The sequence below is a fragment of the Neofelis nebulosa genome, chromosome 3 (genome assembly GCF_028018385.1).
Source record: "Neofelis nebulosa isolate mNeoNeb1 chromosome 3, mNeoNeb1.pri, whole genome shotgun sequence".
NCBI lineage: Eukaryota > Metazoa > Chordata > Mammalia > Carnivora > Felidae > Neofelis > Neofelis nebulosa.
In genome coordinates, this window is record NC_080784.1 from 15,918,747 (window position 1) to 15,937,730 (window position 18,984).

At 44.0% G+C, this 18,984-nt stretch overlaps 1 protein-coding gene across 1 annotated transcript in view; it reads right to left on the reverse strand.

Annotated features, from left to right (window-relative positions):
* Window positions 1–6,745, reverse strand: part of ENPP6 (ectonucleotide pyrophosphatase/phosphodiesterase 6) — a 121,046-nt gene extending 114,301 nt beyond the window's left edge. The window contains exon 1 of the mRNA XM_058719964.1: window positions 6,433–6,745. Within this exon, the coding sequence (XP_058575947.1) occupies window positions 6,433–6,673 (241 nt within the window). The 5' untranslated portion in view covers window positions 6,674–6,745. The remainder of the gene's footprint in view (window positions 1–6,432) is intronic.
* Between the last annotated feature and the right edge of the window lie 12,239 nt (window positions 6,746–18,984).

Consider the following 18,984-nt stretch of genomic DNA (forward strand, 5'->3'; position numbering starts at 1 on the left):
ACCCGTCCCAGGGTCTGACAGCCAGGACCACATGACATTTGGTCTTCCCAGTCCTCTTACAGATGTTCTAGTGGTTCTGAACCGTTTGCCTTGTTCAGGTTTCACTGTTGCCTCTGCTTTCTTGGCTTCAGCAATCTTGGCGAGAATTAGGTTCTCTCTTGGGCTTTCCTGATGGCTAGTGTTCTGGTTAAATCTCCTCTCAACACCCCAGGCCTTGGATTCCCTACTTCGGCACAGCCCCCTCTTCATGGCTGACTCTCCTTTCAACCCTCTTGCTGCCCCAACCTTACAGTCAAAATTCAAAACAGAATGGATAGACATATTTTGAGATACCTAAGACTATTAGAAACAAATAGTAATCAGTTCACCTAAATGGCTGTTAACTACTTTCCTAAAGCAAAGCATAATTTCAGTATTTTCTCCTCCTTATTGGTTTAGGAGTATCTGGAACCAAAAGAATAATCAACAAGTTCCCTGAAACTCTGAATGTTTTAATCATTTTTTAAATAATTTTTAAATGTTTATTTTTGAGAGAGAAAAAGAGCACGGGAGGGGGAGGGGCAGAGAGAGAGGAAGACACAGAATCCAAAGCAGGCTCCAGGCTCCGAGCTGTCAGCACAGACAGCAGGCGGAGCTCGAACTAATGAACTGTGAGATCGTGACCTGAGCCGAGGTCTGACGCTTAACCAACTGAGCCACCCAGGTGCCCCTTAACCATTATTTTAATGCTGCTTCACAATAATAAATTTTATTTGAAGAAGACAGGATAGATAAACCATGGTGCAGAGATGGAAAATTAAGGAGAGAATGACCGCATCGTGTGGGCTCTTCAGTTAGAGGGCAAGAAAGGCAGATCCACTACAGTGACTTCAGGAAATAAATCTGAAAAAAACCAGTGGAGCAGACCTTGGGTCTTTCTGGTTAAAAGCATTCCAGCCAGAAGAAATGGCAAGTTGAAGTGTCCTGAGGTGGCCGTGTACCCCGAACAGGTGAAGAAGAGAGTCAGGAACGAGGCTGGAAAGGGTCGGGGTGGCCACATGGGTTCTCAGAGAACTTCAGATTTTACTTAGTGTGGAAGCAGAGTCTCCGGGAGAGTCTGAATGGAGGAGAGACACGATCGGATACGTGCTGTAGAAGGACTACTCTGGCCGTCTGTGGAGACAGGCAGAAGGTAGGGCAGAGAGGTTGGAGGGAGCAGGGGCTGTTGGGGAGCTCTGGGCAGCAGAGGGTGCAGACTCCAGGCATGGAAGTAGAGGAGGACGGGCTTTGCCATCCAACTTTCTGAAAGTACAGCCTACTCGGGCTGAGGCAGAAAGGGAGGTGGGGAAGAGGTGGAGGAACAACAGAGGGGACCAAGGGGACAACAGAAGGGACAAGGAGCCGTGGGTAAAACAAGAGGAACCCAAGAAAGCCGTCCAGAGGAGGAGCATGGTCCAGCTAAGCACTGTTCCTGGGCCAGAAATCAAAGCCTGAGGATTGACCCTTGACCACGAGGAGGCCCTTGGTGAAAACAATAGTGGGATTGGGTTTTGAGCAGGGGAGAATGAGAGGAGAAGTCGAGGGCGTACCAGACATCATGCATTCCAGGAGCATCTCAGTCTGGGGAAGCTAACATGCTGGGGTGACTGTCCCTGAGCAGATGCCGATCTTCAGAGAAGGGGAGGAGAGGGAGCCCTGGAGGCCGTGTCCACGCTGCTTATGCTGTGGGTGTGCAGGGGTCTGCAGGCAGCCCAACAAGTAAAACCTGAATTCTCCAGAAGACTGAGGAGGTGGGCTCTTCTCAAAACATGATTTCTCAAGTACTTTCTGCGTTGATTTCCGTTGGTCCAAATGACGGCCGGTTTTGATTTAGATCAGCTGTTTTCGCAAAGGCAGGGAAAAGCATGCTTTAACCTGCCATCTCCTCCTCCAGAATGTTGGATCCTTGATATTTGGGGAGAATTTGCTTCTGTGTAATTTCTAGGAGTGCAATAGGAAATATGTTGGCACAAATATCAAAGCTAATGGTTAACATCCTTGGTTTGGCTTTGATCCCAGTAGAAGATCAATAAAGCACATTTATTGAGGCTCTTATTGCCTTCTGGACTGCTCTTGAGGAGACTTCAGTCCCTGGGTCCCAGGTCCTATGCACAACTTCCTGGGAACTCCAGGACTGGGGTCAGGGCCCTGCTAATTGCTGTGTGAGAATCTGGTCCCTGACGCCTGCTCTCTGATCTCGGTCCCGCTACTGACAATCTTTGGTGTCTGGAGTGAAGTGCCCAACCTCCCTGTACTTTATTTACTAGTTTTTAAATGCTGAACTGATAATAACAGATTGCAGAGCAAATTAATTTCAGCATATGTTTGTCTCTTGGTAGATTATGTTCAGTGAAGATTAAATTCTAGACCAGTTTCCCTGCTACTCAGAGCATTTCTGGACTACATTCCCCAAGTGCTTAATCAGGAGTGTTCAAGAATTACAAACAAATGTTGCCATTGGCCTTGACAAAATGATGCTAAGTTATGCTGCCTTAAGACTACCCAGCATTTTCTCTTACCCATGGTCTGGATTGAGCAAATCACTGCTTTTCTTCCATGGATTTTATGTTAAACTTCACTTCAATGTGGATTTACCTCACAGAGAAGAGCTTTCCAAAAAGATCCACGGTCAGAGAGATTAAAACAGAAAGCAGAATAGTTACACTGTGGTTGCGTCTTAACCAAGATTAAGTTGATTCAGACACAGCTCTTTGGAAAGAGAGCTTATGCATAGAGTAAGATATAATGATATGTGTGCCGTGCTTGTGGCTGTTTATTCCAGCTCAGAGCCCACCTCTTTCAAAATACTTCACATCCGACTCCAACTGAAAGAAAATTCTCCTCCCTTCTGGTCTTCTGTCGCATAGTAGGAAAAGCACCCACTGGTCCTTTGTGTATTCGTCTGCTAGGGCTGCATAACAAAACATCACAGACTGGGCAGCCAAACAACAGTTCTAGAGGCTGGAAATCCAAGATCAAGGTGTCAGCAGGTTTGGTTTCTGGTGAGGCCTCTCTCCTTGGCTTGCGGATTGCAGCCTTCTCATTGTGTCCTCACATGGCCTTTTCTCTGTGTACATTTATTCCTGGTGTCTCTTCCTCTTTTCAGAGGGCATCAGTCAGATGGGATAGGGCCCCACTCTAACAGCCTCATTTCGACTTAATCGCCTCTTCAAAGACCGTATCTTTACATATTTTACATTCTTTTTTTTTTTTTTTTTTTCAACGTTTTTTTTTTTTATTTTTGGGACAGAGAGAGACAGAGCATGAACGGGGGAGGGGCAGAGAGAGAGGGAGACACAGAATCGGAAACAGGCTCCAGGCTCCGAGCTGTCAGCACAGAGCCCGACGCGGGGCTCGAACTCACGGACCGCGAGATCGTGACCTGGCTGAAGTCGGCCGCTTAACCGACTGCGCCACCCAGGCGCCCCATACTTTACATTCTGAGCTACCAGGGATTGGACTTCAACACATAAATTCTGGAGGGAAACAGTTAAGCCCTTTGCATGCATTTTGGAATATTAGTAGGTACCTGATGTGTCTCTCCTCAACCTGACTGCAGGCTCCCTGGATGAAAGGCCCTGTTTTAAGATTCTGTGTATCTCCTGCAATCATTGGCTTGATGGGTCTTCCTGACACTATTGAATGTTGTTCACATTTGTCCTGATGCAGATATATTTTGAAGGAGAAAAAAATCAGCCACAGCAGCTTCGTGTCAGTGACTGGGCTAGATGATTTCCCAGATTGCTTACAAATCCCGTGACTGTTCATGCCCCATCACCATCCGTGTGGCTTCACAAAAAATTCTCCTCTCTACAGAGTTTTAGTCATTTGCTTCATTTCTTACAGTCAGACCTCCCAAGAGGTGCCAGTCTTAACTTTGGCTAATTCCCTATGCATGTCTGCATCTGGCAGTCCCCGAGATCCTGACCTGACTCGGACCTGGAAGCCGAGGAAACGGGCTCAGGGCAGTGCAGTGGGTTGCCTGAAGTTGCCCCAAGAGGACTCCAACCAACTTTTTCCAGCTCCAAGGCCAATACCCTAATATTCCTCATTATGCAAAAATAAGAACACCAAGGGCTTTATGTCTTATGGGCAGTAATTTATGTAATGAAGTGAGATCATAGTCTCTCTTATGAATGCTGATGAACCTTATAACAGCATATCTTTTAGTACCAAAAGGATCCAGCACACTTCTTTTGTTGATTCATAAAATGCTCAAATGCTCAAACCATATGTTTAAGTACAACTCCCAATGGATATATCCTTCCTTAAATGAAAAGAGAGGAATTTTTCAACATCAGGTGGGACAATAAGCATGATATTGGGAGGAGTAAGTAATCTAAATGTAGCCACGAGTCGCTTCCAGGGCGCTGGAGATGATACCAGCTTCGTGGCCTGGCACCTCCCAGAGGTGCCTTCTCTAAGCCATCACGCTCACCCGGTAGGTACAAGACAAATCAAACCCAGAGACATGTGCAAGTGAACATGAGCCTTGCTAGACACGTTCTGTGTACGATATCACTTCTATAAAAGTGGGAAAGCCAGTGTAAGCATCGAGTAGGCTTTCAAATGAAATAATGCATTCAACATCTAAAACTTTGTAAGCGTAACGTGTATGGAGCCCTTGTGGCTTCCTCGGGGGAGACTGAAGGTGAGAATTTTGCCAAACGCCAACGGGCACTGCCCATCCCACCACGGGAAGGGCTCTTCTGTCACGACTGGACAAGTGGAAACACCCCGAGCTTGAAAAGAAGGTTCACCTCTGCGTGACTGAGGCCCCGCGACCATTATTCCCCGTGCCAATATCAGGACTGTGGGTCCGACAAACAAAAGGCCATGTCCTTGGCTTGGTTTCTCTGGGGAGGCTGTAACGGTCCCCTTTTACTCACTGGAGGCTGGCTTTCTCGAATGGATTTTGTTCATTTTCCACTCAGATTGAGAAAACTGCACGCGGCAGTTTATGAATGGGGCCTCCCAGCAAGTCTCTGAAGGACAACGGGAGTGGGGGTGGCCTGCATGCGGGAGCCTCCCTGCACAGAACTGAGGTCGGGCTGTGGCACACAATAACATCTATGTGTGACCCAGCAGCCTGCAGACCTACTCCCTGCGAGGGGAGACACATGCCAAGCAAGGACGAGAGGACTTCTGTTCATCCTTTTTATCTTACACTTGCTGGTTGTTTGTGGCGGGGGCGGGGCGGGGGGTGGGGATTAAAAAGAAGCAAATAGATTCCTTGTTTGTGTGTCATCTGGCTTTTTTTTTCTCCCCATGCTTTCATTTCTAACTCTCCAAAGTATCTTCCCACCTTAATTTTATGGCATTTTTATATACACATGCATCCAGGACCCGCGCAGGAAGTCAGAGATATCAGTTTGTCTTCCAGACTCCTTTGGGTTTGCCGCTGCATGGAGATCCATAGTGAGATACAAGAGTTCTCATCCCCTTCCCATGAACATGATTTATAGAGTTCTCCCTGTGCTCAGAGCATATAGCTAAATCCTGCATAAGCAGCAATCACAGTGCATTCTTAACAGCCTCCCTGGACAGTTTGCTAAATTCTTTCTGAGAGCCTCTCGCTGGCCCTTACAAAGATTAGCTAAAAAACAAACTGGAGGCTGGGAATCCAACTGTGTGAACAGAAAGTATGTTCCACTGCACTCATAGAGGATCAAGTTTGTGGAATCACATTGGGCGTTCTGGCTGTCCCAGATGAAGACCAATTAGGCAAAAATCAGCTTTCCCAAACCCAAGCGCACTCTGGGTTGACTAGGGTTGTTTTCTTTTGTTTTGTTTTAACACATACTAAAAGTTAAAGGTGGGAATCTCAACTAAGTAACATTTTTTTTCTTCCCCACGTCATTTTACCTGGTCCAAGAAGACAAAAGAGGGGCCAGCGGCATTGCTAAGTAATACTTCAATGTACAACCTAAAAATTCTCTCCCAGTAATCCTGGAAAGCCACGTATAGTTTTCAGAGTCTAGCACAATGACAAACAAGCTAAAACACCTCCAGGATGACAGATGACTGCAGAGCAAAGGGACAGAAGGAATTTGGTACAAACACACAAGGACCTGTTGACTTTTTAGCCTGAACTTAGAAAGTACGGAGTTAACCAGAATTTTTGTTTGTAAAACAAACACCTACTTTTAACATCCTCTATTCATGTGGTTCTCTGTTCTCCACATGGAGAATTCAAAACAGGTCCTTGGGATAACTTTTGGAGAACCACACTACTGTGGAAACAAACAAAAAAAAGTCTCAGCCAAGAACTTTGGTGTCCCAAAAGACCAGGGAAACCTGAGCCTTTAAATAAGACATTAATGCCAGGAGCTAACCGTTCCCTGTTGGGACTCCAGCTCCCTGCCCCCCCCCACCCCCCGAGCTCCACCAGCCAGAAGAGGACACAGTACTCACCAGTCATTAGGGTGTAGTAATTGGGGTAAGAGAGACTGGGAAAGTCTGGGGTCAAGTAATCCACTTTCACTCCCCTGCTCACAATCTCTTTGAAACCGGGCAAAGACTCCAGGGCCTCATCACTGATGTAGTCTGAGCGAAAACCATCCAGCAGAAACACCAGGAGCTTCCGGCCAGCCGAGGCTGGCCGCACCAGGCTGAGCGCGAGGACCAGCAGGAGGGCCCCGAGCTTCGCTGCCATGCTGCCAGGAGCCTGCCCGCTCGGCTGGCACAGCCGTCCCCTTGCAAAGACTGAGGATGGAGAATCTGTAGCTATTCTCTCTTCTAGGGGCTGGACCTTGACTGCTGGCCTTCCCGAGCCAAGTTCACTTTCAGAATTTAAAGGTACAGCACCCCCTTTAAAAAACATCTATGCTCGCCCTTTACTAGAAAGACCAGAGACTAACTCCTTTGGGTCTCCAAACAACCCAGAATAAACACCGGGGAAGAGAAGGCAACATTATTATTTTGGGTGAGTGTTCCAGAAATACAAGCACCCACAGATAGGTAGAATTTTAGAAGATGACAGAAGTCAACACTAACTTTGCAGTTGGGCTAACCAAAGGGTGGGACCAAGGAGAAGAACAATCTTTTAATTTGCTGCTATCCCACGTCTCTGCCCCACTTAAACTCTCCTACTGCCCTTTTTGCTTACAATTTAGGAACATGAACCTCCTAATTCGGTATATAAACAAGAGATGATAAAATTAGGTGGGCATATTTGTGAACTTTTCAGCAGTGCCTCTGTCACGCAAGCATTTAGAAACAAATTACTTGTCAATGTCTCAGCCACCTTTTTCCTATGCATCTATAAAAAAGTGCTTATTGTTGCATTCTTCAAGTTGTTGGTGTTCAAACCCATATGGAGGAGGTGGCGCTCAGCAGAGCTGTGGAACTAGAGAAAAAGTTCCAGAGTTGAACAACAGGGGGTCGCTACTATCACAGGGGTCCGAGGTAGCCCTGCCCCAAGACAGCAGCCATGAGATAGAGAGCAGGAGGACCAGAGTCCGCGATCACGTGGGCTTCATGACCAGGAGGATTGGGCAGAGGAGGGACTCGGAGGCTGGCCAGGAGGTCAGGGAAGGGCTGCAAGGCGCAGGTGGGCTAGGCCTCCATCCAGATTGCCGGGGTTCCCCAGGGTGGGTCTTTCACTCGGCAGAAAATTAAGTGGAAAGGCTTATTAAATGTGCTTAGCCCATAGCAAGAGCTTAACAAATGCTAGCTCTTATTAGCATTACAACACTGCTCAGATTCCGCTGCAAGGCCCAGGGCAAAGCTTTACAGGGACCTACGGTAGCCAGCCACCAGCCACCCGGATCTCGGATCTCAGTCAGTTTTAAAACGCCTCCCCCACCCCTGCCCTCGGCCTGTGCCTTCTCTTCTCCTGTACTACTGCGTGTAGAGTCACGAGATCATTTCTAAACTGCGCAGCAAAAGAGGAAACACATCGGCCCAATTACCATTCCCGCTTCAGCTGACTTAGACAAGGCTCCAACTTCATTTTTCCAACAAAAGCAGTGATTTTTACAATTAAAAAAAATAAGAACACCAGGGGAGATTTTTCTTAATGTTTGTTAGTTTGAAAACATAATGTTATTCTTATTTCTTTGAGCTGTGGGTTATTACTGTTATTCTAAACAGAACAAAGAAGAAGGGAAGGGAAGGGAAGGGAAGGGTAGAGAAGGGTAGGGAAGGGAAGGGAAGGGAAGGGAAGGGAAGGGAAGGGAAATAAAGAGAGAAAGGAGATGGAGGAGGGAGGGAAGGTGGGCAGGCAGGAAAGACAGAAGAGAGGGGGGAAAAAAGGAAGGAGAAAGAAAAGAAAGGGGAAAGGTACTGATGAGCTGATGGTCTGTGCAGGCAGTGATGACACACATTAAAGAGACTTTCCTCCTGTCCAAGGGTCCAAGGGTCCAAGGGTCCAAGGAAGCAGCAGACAGACACAGTTAGATGCGCTGTCAGTTCCTGAGCAGTTCCAGGGTTGTGGACTGCAGGGTGGTGGTGGGGCGGGGGGGGGGGGGGGGGGGGGGATGTAGTAGTGTCAGCCCATGTGATTTGCCTTGGGGTGGCCCCGGGGCTCACTTGGGGAAACGTTAAGGACTCCAAATTGTCAAGATGAATATAAATGGGGCATCCGCATTCCTGGGCCGCCATTAAGAGACACAACCCAAAATATGGCTCCCTGAGTGTTCACAGATCCCCAGAGTTTCCCAAGGCTCCACGGACAGTGCTGTGAGGTATCTGGGCGGGGACACTGCTGATGTGCCCTATATTGTTTTACGATGATCTTATTGCTTTACGATAATGTTTAGACAGTTTCTCTAAAGTTCTAGGTCAATAATTTATTGGAAATAAGTATCTTAAATAAACATACCCACATAGGAAGAAAGAAACAAACACATGGGATGGAATTCAAACTAGGGAAATCCCAGCATTGCCTACAGTAGGACTCCTCCTAGTCTTCTACGTTCTGGTCTGGAAAAGGTTGGAAATAAAAGGTAAAAGGCAATAGATGAGAAAGTGTGGTTAATGTTAACTGCCCAAAGTCTTATGGTCCAAAGTCTTACATGTCTGTTATCTGGATGAGATTACTGGAGGTGTCTATCAACACCTAATACTTAACAGAACTTCTTGGTACTTGTTTTTCAAAGATTGACAAGGCTGTATGGTCATCGTCCACAGGGGTTGAACACAGACAATACAGAAAAATGAAAAATCTCCTCTAGAATTTAGAACCACCTTTGTGTTGAAAGCTTTGTGTAGTTGCTAGTGACATGCATGAGTTCTCAGGAGTATGCTGCCCAGATCTGTCAGTACTCTGGTGCCTCACCTCCATGGAGAGAGACAGGTGATATGGAAGAAAAGAGACCGAGGCTTTCAGAAAGAAGACATGATTCCGTGGCCTGGATTCTGGCATTAAGCAATTGTGTGATTCTGGGGGAGCTGGCCTTTCCATGCTTTAGTTTTCTCCTCTGAAAAGGGACAAAAACTTTAAGGTCCTTTCCAGCTAAGGATCTGAATAGACATTTTTCCAAAGAGGACAAACAGATGGCTAACAGGCACATTAAAAGATGCTCAATGATCACTAATCATCAGGGGCATGCAAATCAAAACCACAGTGAGATATCACCTCACACCTGTTAGAATGGCTAGCATCGAAAAGATGAAAAATAACAAGTGTGGGTGAGGATGTGGGGGAGGAAATAAAATCACTGTCTCAAAGAGACAGCTGTACCCTCACGCTCACTGCAGTATTATTTACAATAGCCGAGATATGGAAGTGTCCATCGATGGATGAAAGGATAAAGAAGACGTGGTATGTATACATATATACATATACAATAGAATATTATTCAGCCATGAGAAAGAAGGAAATCCTGCCATTTGCAACCATCCAACATGGATGGACCTTGAGGACATTATGCTAAGCAAAATAAGTCAGACAGAGAAAGACAAACAACTGTACATTCTCACTTGTATGTGGAATCTAAAAAAAACCAAAATCATAGAAACAGTAGAGTGATGGTTGCTGGGGGCTGGCGGGTGGGGGAAACGGTGAGATGTTGGTCCGAGGGTACAGATTTCCAGTTATGAGAAGAGATGAGTAAGTTCCAGGATCTAATGTACGAATACGGTGACTATAATTACTTGTATACTCGAAAGCTGTTGAGAATGTACATTTTCAATGTTATCATCACACACACACACAAGGGTAATTATGTAAGGTGATAGAGGTGTTAACTAACCTTACTGTGGTAATCATTTTGTAATATATATGTGTTTTGAATCAGAGAGAGAGAGACAGAGAGCATTCTGGAAAGTATGACCGTTAAAGGCGAAAAGGAGTCAAAGGTGGTATTAAAGAAAGTGCATACAACAATATTCTATTTGTTCCTACCAGAAAAGTAGTCTTTGTCCACTTTTTAAATGCAAAAGGTCTCCAGGAACATACTCCCTCTACAAAAGGCAGATAACTAAGCAAGAATATGAGTGGAATATCTAGAAACTATTAGTCTGAGTCCTCAGCTCATGCTTTGGCACAACCTGCTGTTTCAAGGTGAGGATCAGGGACCCTCTCTTTACTCCTGTTAGCAGTCACCGAGCGGGAACCACTATCAGCCTTCGGACAGAGTCCCAGACTCATAGCTACTGTGGTGGACGCCCGGTCTCACTCTCTAGAGTACAGACAGGGTTGAACCCATCCCACCAAAATTCCAGTCAGTAAGACTGGGTTATTAATATGTAGCTTTTAAGGTTCCTCAACTGATTTTTGGTCAAAAGCCAGGCTTGGGAAACAATGCTGACAATGACAAGCAGCAGTGGGTGACCGTGAGCAAGGTCATGTCATTACCAGGTTTGCAGTCGAGAAAGCAGGCTCTGGAAGCCGTGTGGAGACAGTAACAGTGTGGGTAGAAGCAAGAATGACAATACCCACCCGCCTTGATATTAAGAACTCTAAACACATTAATTCATTAAGACCTTTTGATAATTTTGTAAGGTAGGTATTTACACCTCTCAGATACAAAGGAAATCGAGGTTCAAAGAACCCTAATGTCAAATAGCCTGAAGCATCAGAATTGAAATTCAAGCCCAGGTGTCTTTTATAGTCTTGTATTTTGGACGGAAAAAAATTCAATTTTTGAAATTAGGAAGAAGAATCAAAGCCTTTGTGAAAGAAAAGAGAATAAATCCTGAGTATCTTTCATTTACCTTGATTAAACTGAGCAAATCAAATAGAAAATTACCACCATAATACTAAGGAAATAAATGTCACAGGCAACATCCACTGATGGAGGCTAAACTTAGTGGGAGAAAGTAAGGAAGTGTTCAAAAGAAGGAAAGGATGGGGCACGTCAAAGGGACACAGGAGCCAACCTGAAAGGGTTCTCAATGACCAAAGCCAGAACAATCTGAATCATAAACTAAGCAGTGCAATATTGGCATATTAACCCAAAGTATAAAATAAACGTATAAATCCATACCAGTATAAACAAACAAATAAATAAATAGTATGTATAACTAACTAAATAAATAAATAAACAAACGAACAAGAGAGAAATGACAAATGTTTGTTACAAGAGAATTCCACATAATTCACATTGATAACCTCAGTCCGGGGGTGGAACTTGATCGAAGTTAGGCCAGACCTAGAAACTCACTTCCAAAGAATAGAGTAAGAAAAGGGAAAAATAACTTTGCAGTGGAGAAATGTGCCAGAGAGGACATTACCCAAAGTGATGAAGGTTAACATTACCAGTGATATTGTGTGGACATCATGTACCCCTGTCATAAGATCAGATAGATACTTTGCTCTGTGGTATTCTTTCCAAAAATCCAAAGCTCCAGTCTAATCATGAGCAAAACACCAGACAAACCCAGATTACAGGATAATTGTCAAGTATTCCTTAAGAATGTCAAGGTCATGACAAACGAGGGAAGACCAACACAGTTACAAATTAGAGGTGGTTGAGGCAACATGACAACTAAATGCAACATGACATGGGGGTCTGGATGGGCTCCTGGAGCAGAAAGAGACATGAAGGGGAAATTGGAACATCCAAGTTAAGTCCTTTAGGTAATAGTGTTGTACCAATGTTAGTTCGCATAACTGTACTCTGGGTACACACGATGCTAACTTTCCGGGAAGTTAGGTGAAGGCTTATGGGAACACTCTGCGTTACTTTTGTAACTTCTCGGTAAGTCTAAAACCTTTTCAAAATTAAAAATTAAAAAAATTAAGTTGAAACTAGGAACCTAGTCATCAATAACAGGAATCTCAGGAAGAGAAAAGTGTTTTTTGACAACACAAAACAACAGAGTAACAGCTGCCCTTTGTTTAGAAGCTGGGAGGGAAGGTTACCTCAAATACACGCAGACGACTACCAGTCCGTCTACGCTGACTCTGCATCCTGGCGTGGTAACATGCCTAAGTCTCCTTATAGAAACAGGCAAAAAAGATTTTCCATAGCATCAAAAGATTTGTTTCACTGGTTTCAATAAGAGAAAGCTTGTAACCCTGCAACCAAAAAAGCGTGTAAGAGAGATCACTGCGCTGTTCGACTCTTGTGCGCGAACGCTGGTGCTATATCCCTCCGAGCCCTGGAGACACGCTCACGTGTCTGTTTGTACGAGGATAAAGGTACACAGATATTTCTTGCAGCAGTGTCAGTAATAATAATAGAAAAAAAAAATCGGAAACCATCTAAACATCCACTAACAAGGGTAGGAGCAAGTGATGTCAATATTCGTATAACAGGACATTCCACAGCTGTTCAAAGGAATGAACCACAGTGGTTCCCTCCTGGAACCCATCTGCAGCTTTGCGTTCCGAGATGTGTTAGCTGTGGTCACCCGTGCTCGGGATGCAGATGGTCCTCCTTCTGACGGTGTCAGAAGGTCAGCGGTAGCCTGGCCTAACGCTGTGTCACAACACCCACATCACTCACCTTGCTTCATCCCACCATGCAGGCATCCTGCCATGCCCCAGCATCACGGGAAGGAGGATGATACAGGACAATAAGATATTTTGAGAAAGAGAGGGACCATATTCACATATGCTTTTATTCTGGCATATCAGTGTTCTACTTCGTTATTATTGTTGTTAATCTCTCACTGTACCTAACTTATAAATTAAACTTCATCAGAGGTGTGTATGTATAGGATAGAACTTAGTACACACAGGGTTCAGAACTGTCTGTGGCTGGTTCTGGAACGTATCTCCTGCAGGTAAGGGGGGATGACTGGAGACTTAGAGGTCTAGTTGTTGGATAGAGCTCAACAACGTTGAATGGGAAAAACAGGCTGCAGGTGGATACCAACAGTATAAAATATTAATATTAAAACATGCAGCACAATATATAACAGCACCAATATCAGGGGATTTGAAAATACCAAAATCAGGACTGAAGTTTCCCCTGGAAAGAAGACAGAAGAATGAAATCAGAGAGAATGACGCTGGGGGTTCTGACTTGGGGCTGTGATATTCTATTTATTCAAAAAATAAACCAAAAACAAACAAACAAACAAACAAACAAACCCTGCGATGTATATATTTGTGACAAAATGCTACAGTTTCACAAACCTGAAGGCTGGTACGTGGGTGTCGTTTATATTATGCTCTTGGATTTTCTGTAGGCCAGAAACATAACTTTTTTTCAAAAAAATCAGCAGGTCTTGGTGATTAATTGAACATGTGGGTGGTAAGGGAGAGGGAAGGGTCCTGGATGAATCCCAAGGTTCTGCCTTAGATGACAGAGTGGTACTATTTGTCAAGATCGGTACTGTAGAGGAATTGCCATCTTTAAGCAATCACCTCGTCATATAAATCAGAAAAAAAAAAAGAGAGAAGTTAACCTAATTCAAACCATGATCCAAGGTAACAAAGGAACTTTATCTTCAAAATAGAACTAGGGAAGTGATCTCAGCACACCCATCAAGAATGAGCAATTCTGAGTCCTGGCTCAAATACTCTTGTACAAATGACCTAATGTTCCGTCTTTACGTCTTTGCTGGATAAATAGAAATCATCATGTATGCAGAGGGAAGTAAAATGAATCATTTAATAATTATGCAACAGTCGAATGTAAACACTCACTTAAAGCCGATTGAAACTGCTCAGTGTTGTTGTTGTTGTTGTTGTTGTTGTTAAGAAAACTGGAAAAATGGTTAGTCACAGCAGTGAGTATGTTTGAGTTTACATTAACCATGTGGAATACGAAGGGACAATACAGTAGCATGTGACTGAAAATGCCTTGACAAAAAGTTGCCACATCTTCTTGGCTGTGGCCAGATGGGAAGGACTGCTTTGAAAAAAGGAATTAGGACCACGGAATTACAGGGCTATAAACTAGAAGGGACTGCAGAAATAATCCAACTGTAATTTCCTCATTTTGGAGAAGAAAGAGGTGAGTGTCGACTGGGTAATGGGACTTGGCCAACAGGAACGCAAAGCTAAATAAAGGCAGGGTTATCTCCCATATTAATGCTTTTTAGATTTCCACTTTATTTAGTCTGTGTCTCCTTCCACTCCACTCCCTTTTATTGTTTATTTGTCTATCATATATTTATTAACTGCTTTTACTGGGTCAGGTCCACAATCCCTTATTTAAAACTCTTGGGGCCAGCTATGTTTTGAAATTGTGGTGTTCTTCTGATTTGAAAAGGTAACATGGTGCGTATAGACTATGTTATATAAATACCTGCAGCATCTCCAGCATCACTCAATAACCAAGTCTGTTAACATTTCTATAGAAAATGTAGGGGCTCCTGGGTGGCTCAGTCAGTTGCTCGTCCAACTGTTGATTTCGACTCATGTCATGATCTCAGGGTCGTGGGATCGAGCCTCATGTGGGGCTCCTCACTGAGCATGGAGCCTGCTTAAGATTCTCTCTCTCTCTCTCTCTCTCTCTCTCTCTCTCTCTCTCCCTCTGCCCCTCCTACTCACTCACGCTGTCTCCCCAGCCAAAAGAAGAAAAAGAGAAAGAAAAATGTATATACATTCATGCGAAGGGGGATAAATAAATAAAAACCATAAGTAGCTTCACATTATATTAAGGTGAGTATATTCCACCAAGTTCAGGTAAGATCAGGATTTTCCCTGAGTAAGTTAACAAAATCTTTAAGTTTTCAGAACTTTGTGAACTCCAGAATTATGGATAGGGACATAAACTTGATATTTTGGAGAAAACTCTAAGTGTTATTAGGTAAGGATACATACTCTGCTCTCAGTCTGTGGGGCTTGGTGAGGCCTTGTCAGTGTAGAGCATTGTTAGAAAGATAGAAAGGACAGGCCATCCCTATGTCCTAATAAAATGCTCAATGCCATGAGAAGCTATAGAAGGTAAAAGTGCCTAGAAACAAGCACGAGGGAGGAATGAGTTGCTAATTTGGAAAGCCACAAACATGTATGTGATTGTCAATAAAGATATAATCACCAACTACCTTTGCTTACCTTTGCTCTGCAGGATATTAGTTTAAATCTCAGCAAAAGACTTTTGTCCTCTCTTGGACAGACCAAGCCCCTTCTAAGAATTCTCTTCTACATAGCCTTGACCAGTCCCTAGCCTCTACTGGAGGGTGGCCTTTATGTCGATCATTTTTGTGTCAGTTGACTCTGTCCTGTGACCTAACCACAGCTTATTGGTCAAGGGGGGGCCCTTGACTCAATGGCAACTAATCTAACAGCTTGTGTAGGCCTCATAGGATACCATGAACATGGCCATAAGTTTCCTTCCTCTGGAAACTGCCACTTGGATTGGTGTCAGAGACATATGTAAGCTGAAGCCATGAAGAAGAAGAAGAAACCATAAATGAGCAGCGGAATCAAGATGGAAGAGAGGAGCAAATGAAGAGAGAGAAGCAGAAATAGATGTGGAAGATACTGTATATCCGTAAAAGAGAAACAGGATGTCTCCAGTCCTACTTCTGCCTTGGATCCTTGTCAGCTCCATTTCTAGTCCATGGTCTCCTTCCAACGAACCCCGTTCTCATAAGGGGATCGGGGTGGGACTCTGACCTTTGTACCAACAACCACCACTAAGGCTACTAGGTGCCAAGTCACACAAAGTACCTCTTTCCAGTCCAGGGTCTGACTAGTGGCGTCCAGAAAGAAGTTTCCAGTTTCCTTCCTGGAGAAATGTTCTTTCTTATTTAAATTCTAGTTAGTTAACATACAGTGCAGTATCGGTTTCAGGAGCAGAATTCGGTGATTCGTCACTTACATACAACACCCAGTGCTCATCGTAACAAGTGCCCTCCTTAGTATTCATCACTCATTTAGTCCATCCCACACCCACCTCCCTCTATCAACCCTCAGTGTGTTCTCTATCATTAAGAGTCTCCCAGGGTGCGTGGGTGGCTCAGCTAGTTAAGCATCCAACTCTCGATCCCAGCCCAGGTCTTGATCCTCCGGGTCATGAGTTCAAGCCCCTCGTTAGGCTCTGTGCTGGGCATGAAGCCCACTTTAAAAAAAATAAATAAATAAAATCATCCCTTACAGCTTGTTTCCTTCTCTCTCTTTTTTTCACTTTCCCATATGCTCATCTGTTTTGTTTCTAAAAGTCCACATATGAGTGAAATATGGTATTTGTCTTTCTCTGACTGACTTATTTTGCTTAGCATGATATACTGTAGCTCCATTCACACTGTTGCAAATGGCAAGATTTCATTCTTTTTGACGGTTGAGTAATATTCCATCGGATATATATACTACTTCTTCTTTATCATTCATCAGTTGATGGGACACTTGGGCTTTTTCCATAGTTTGGTTATTGATAATGCTGCCATAAATATCGGGGTACATATACCTCTTGGAATTTTTGTATTCTTTGGGCAAATACCTAATAGTGCCATTGCTGGATCATAGGGTAGTTCTATTTTTAACTGTTTGAGAAACTCATTGAGAAACTTTAAAGAATGTTAATTAAGTAGCTGCCTGAACCAGTTCAAGTGGTGCCAGAAGTGGCTCAGATCACCTAGGGGTATGCTCTCTAGGCCTATGTTTATCCAGTCAGAAGGTCTTAGGCTTGGTTTGACCCAAGCTCTCCCTTTATTTGAAGGGTCTGACCCAAAATGTCCAGCTTTCGGGAGCCTCTTCTCTGAAGATATACATGGATTGAAGCAATCTGCATCTATGCATTTATTGCAGAGTTCATATTGTTAAAAACAGAGACTATTTTGAACACCAAATGCTATCATTATGCAAAATTTGGGCACCACTTCTTTATGTTACATAAGAGCTAAATCTATATTTCACAGAGAATGGATATTCCAACCCAATGTATGCTGCCTGTGACAGAAGATGAATTTCAAATTTGGTTACAGAAGTAAGTAGAGGGGTGCCTGAGCGGCTCAGTCGGTTGGGTGGCCAACTTCAGCTCAGGTCATGATCTCGTGGTTCACGAGTTCCAGCCCTGTGTCGGGCTCTGTGCTGACACCTCAGAGCCTGGAGTCTGCTTCAGAGTCTGTGTTTCCATCTCTCTCTGCCCCTCCCCTGCTCACACTCTGTCTCTCTGTCAAAAATAAATTTTAAAAACATTTTTAAAAATTTTAAAAAAGTAGAACTTCTATTTATCTTTTTAAATGTTTTTTATATTTATTTTTGAGAGAGAAAGACAGAGCATGAGCAGGGGAGGGGCAGAGAGAGGGAGACGCAGAATCCGAAGCAGAGTCCAGGCTCTGAGCTGTCAGCACAGAGCCCGACACGGGGCTTGAACTCGTGAACCACGAGATCATGACCCGAGCCGAAGCTAGACGCTCAACTGACTGAGCCACCCAGGTGCCCCTAAATAAGTAAAACTTTTAAAGAACCTGATGGGCTGTCATTTCTAGGAACATGATGGACTATATACCAGGACTGACCTGCTCGATGAAAGCAACTAAAACAAAAACAAAAACAAAGTGATTTCTTTAAAATATTTGTAAAATGCATTAATAATGTCACAAGAAAGAAAAGCTTCACTGGGGCCTAAAACCAAGTAAACACAAGAAGGCAGACTGGTCAGAATGCAAAATTAGCTTTGCACGTCTGCTTTTTAAAGTGCCACTCCCAGCAGGGAACAAGAGACAAATCCTAGGCCAGATAAAGATGAAGTGGAATCGAACGGAATCATAAAGATGGGAGTCTAAGGAACAGATGAAAGACCATCATTAAAAACAAAACAAAATAGGGGCGCCTGGGTGGCGCAGTCGGTTAAGCGTCCGACTTCAGCCAGGTCACGATCTCGCGGTCCGTGAGTTCGAGCCCCGCGTCGGGCTCTGGGCTGATGGCTCGGAGCCTGGAGCCTGTTTCCGATTCTGTGTCTCCCTCTCTCTCTGCCCCTCCCCCGTTCATGCTCTGTCTCTCTCTGTCCCAAAAATAAATAAAAAATGTTGAAAAAAAAAATAAAAAAATAAAAAAACAAAACAAAACAAAACAAAATAAACCATCGCCGCCACTCTGAGAAAACAAGAAAGGAAAACTGCCTTTCTTGAAATTCTGGTGGGTGAAAAGTCCATGATAATTCTTAATGACAATCTAGCCCCTACATGAGTTTGCATCCCAATTTACGCTATTACAGAGGGAGACACAGAATCCGAAGCAACTGCCAGGCAAAGAATGTGGCTTCAAATTACCCCAAGCTGATAGTGCCCACGGGTACCTGGAATTAGTAAATGCTAATCCTCCCTGAAGAAATTCACCTTGAACTTGAAACTCAAGGAATTCCCACCTATTCCAGGAATAGAACCTAGAGTAAACACACTACACACACACACACACACACACACACACACACACACCCCTCAAGGAAACCAGGCATTTGGCTGAAAGGCAGCAGAAACAACAAACAGAAAAATCAGATATTGGAATTATCAGCTACACAATACAAAATAAACACATTTGACATGCTTAAGAAATAAAAGGGGATGAAAAATATGAGCAGGGAGTAAGAAAAGATTTATAACAGAAGCAGACATGAAAAAGAACCAAATAGAAATTCCACAACTGAAATGTAAAATAAACACAATTCCAAACTTAGA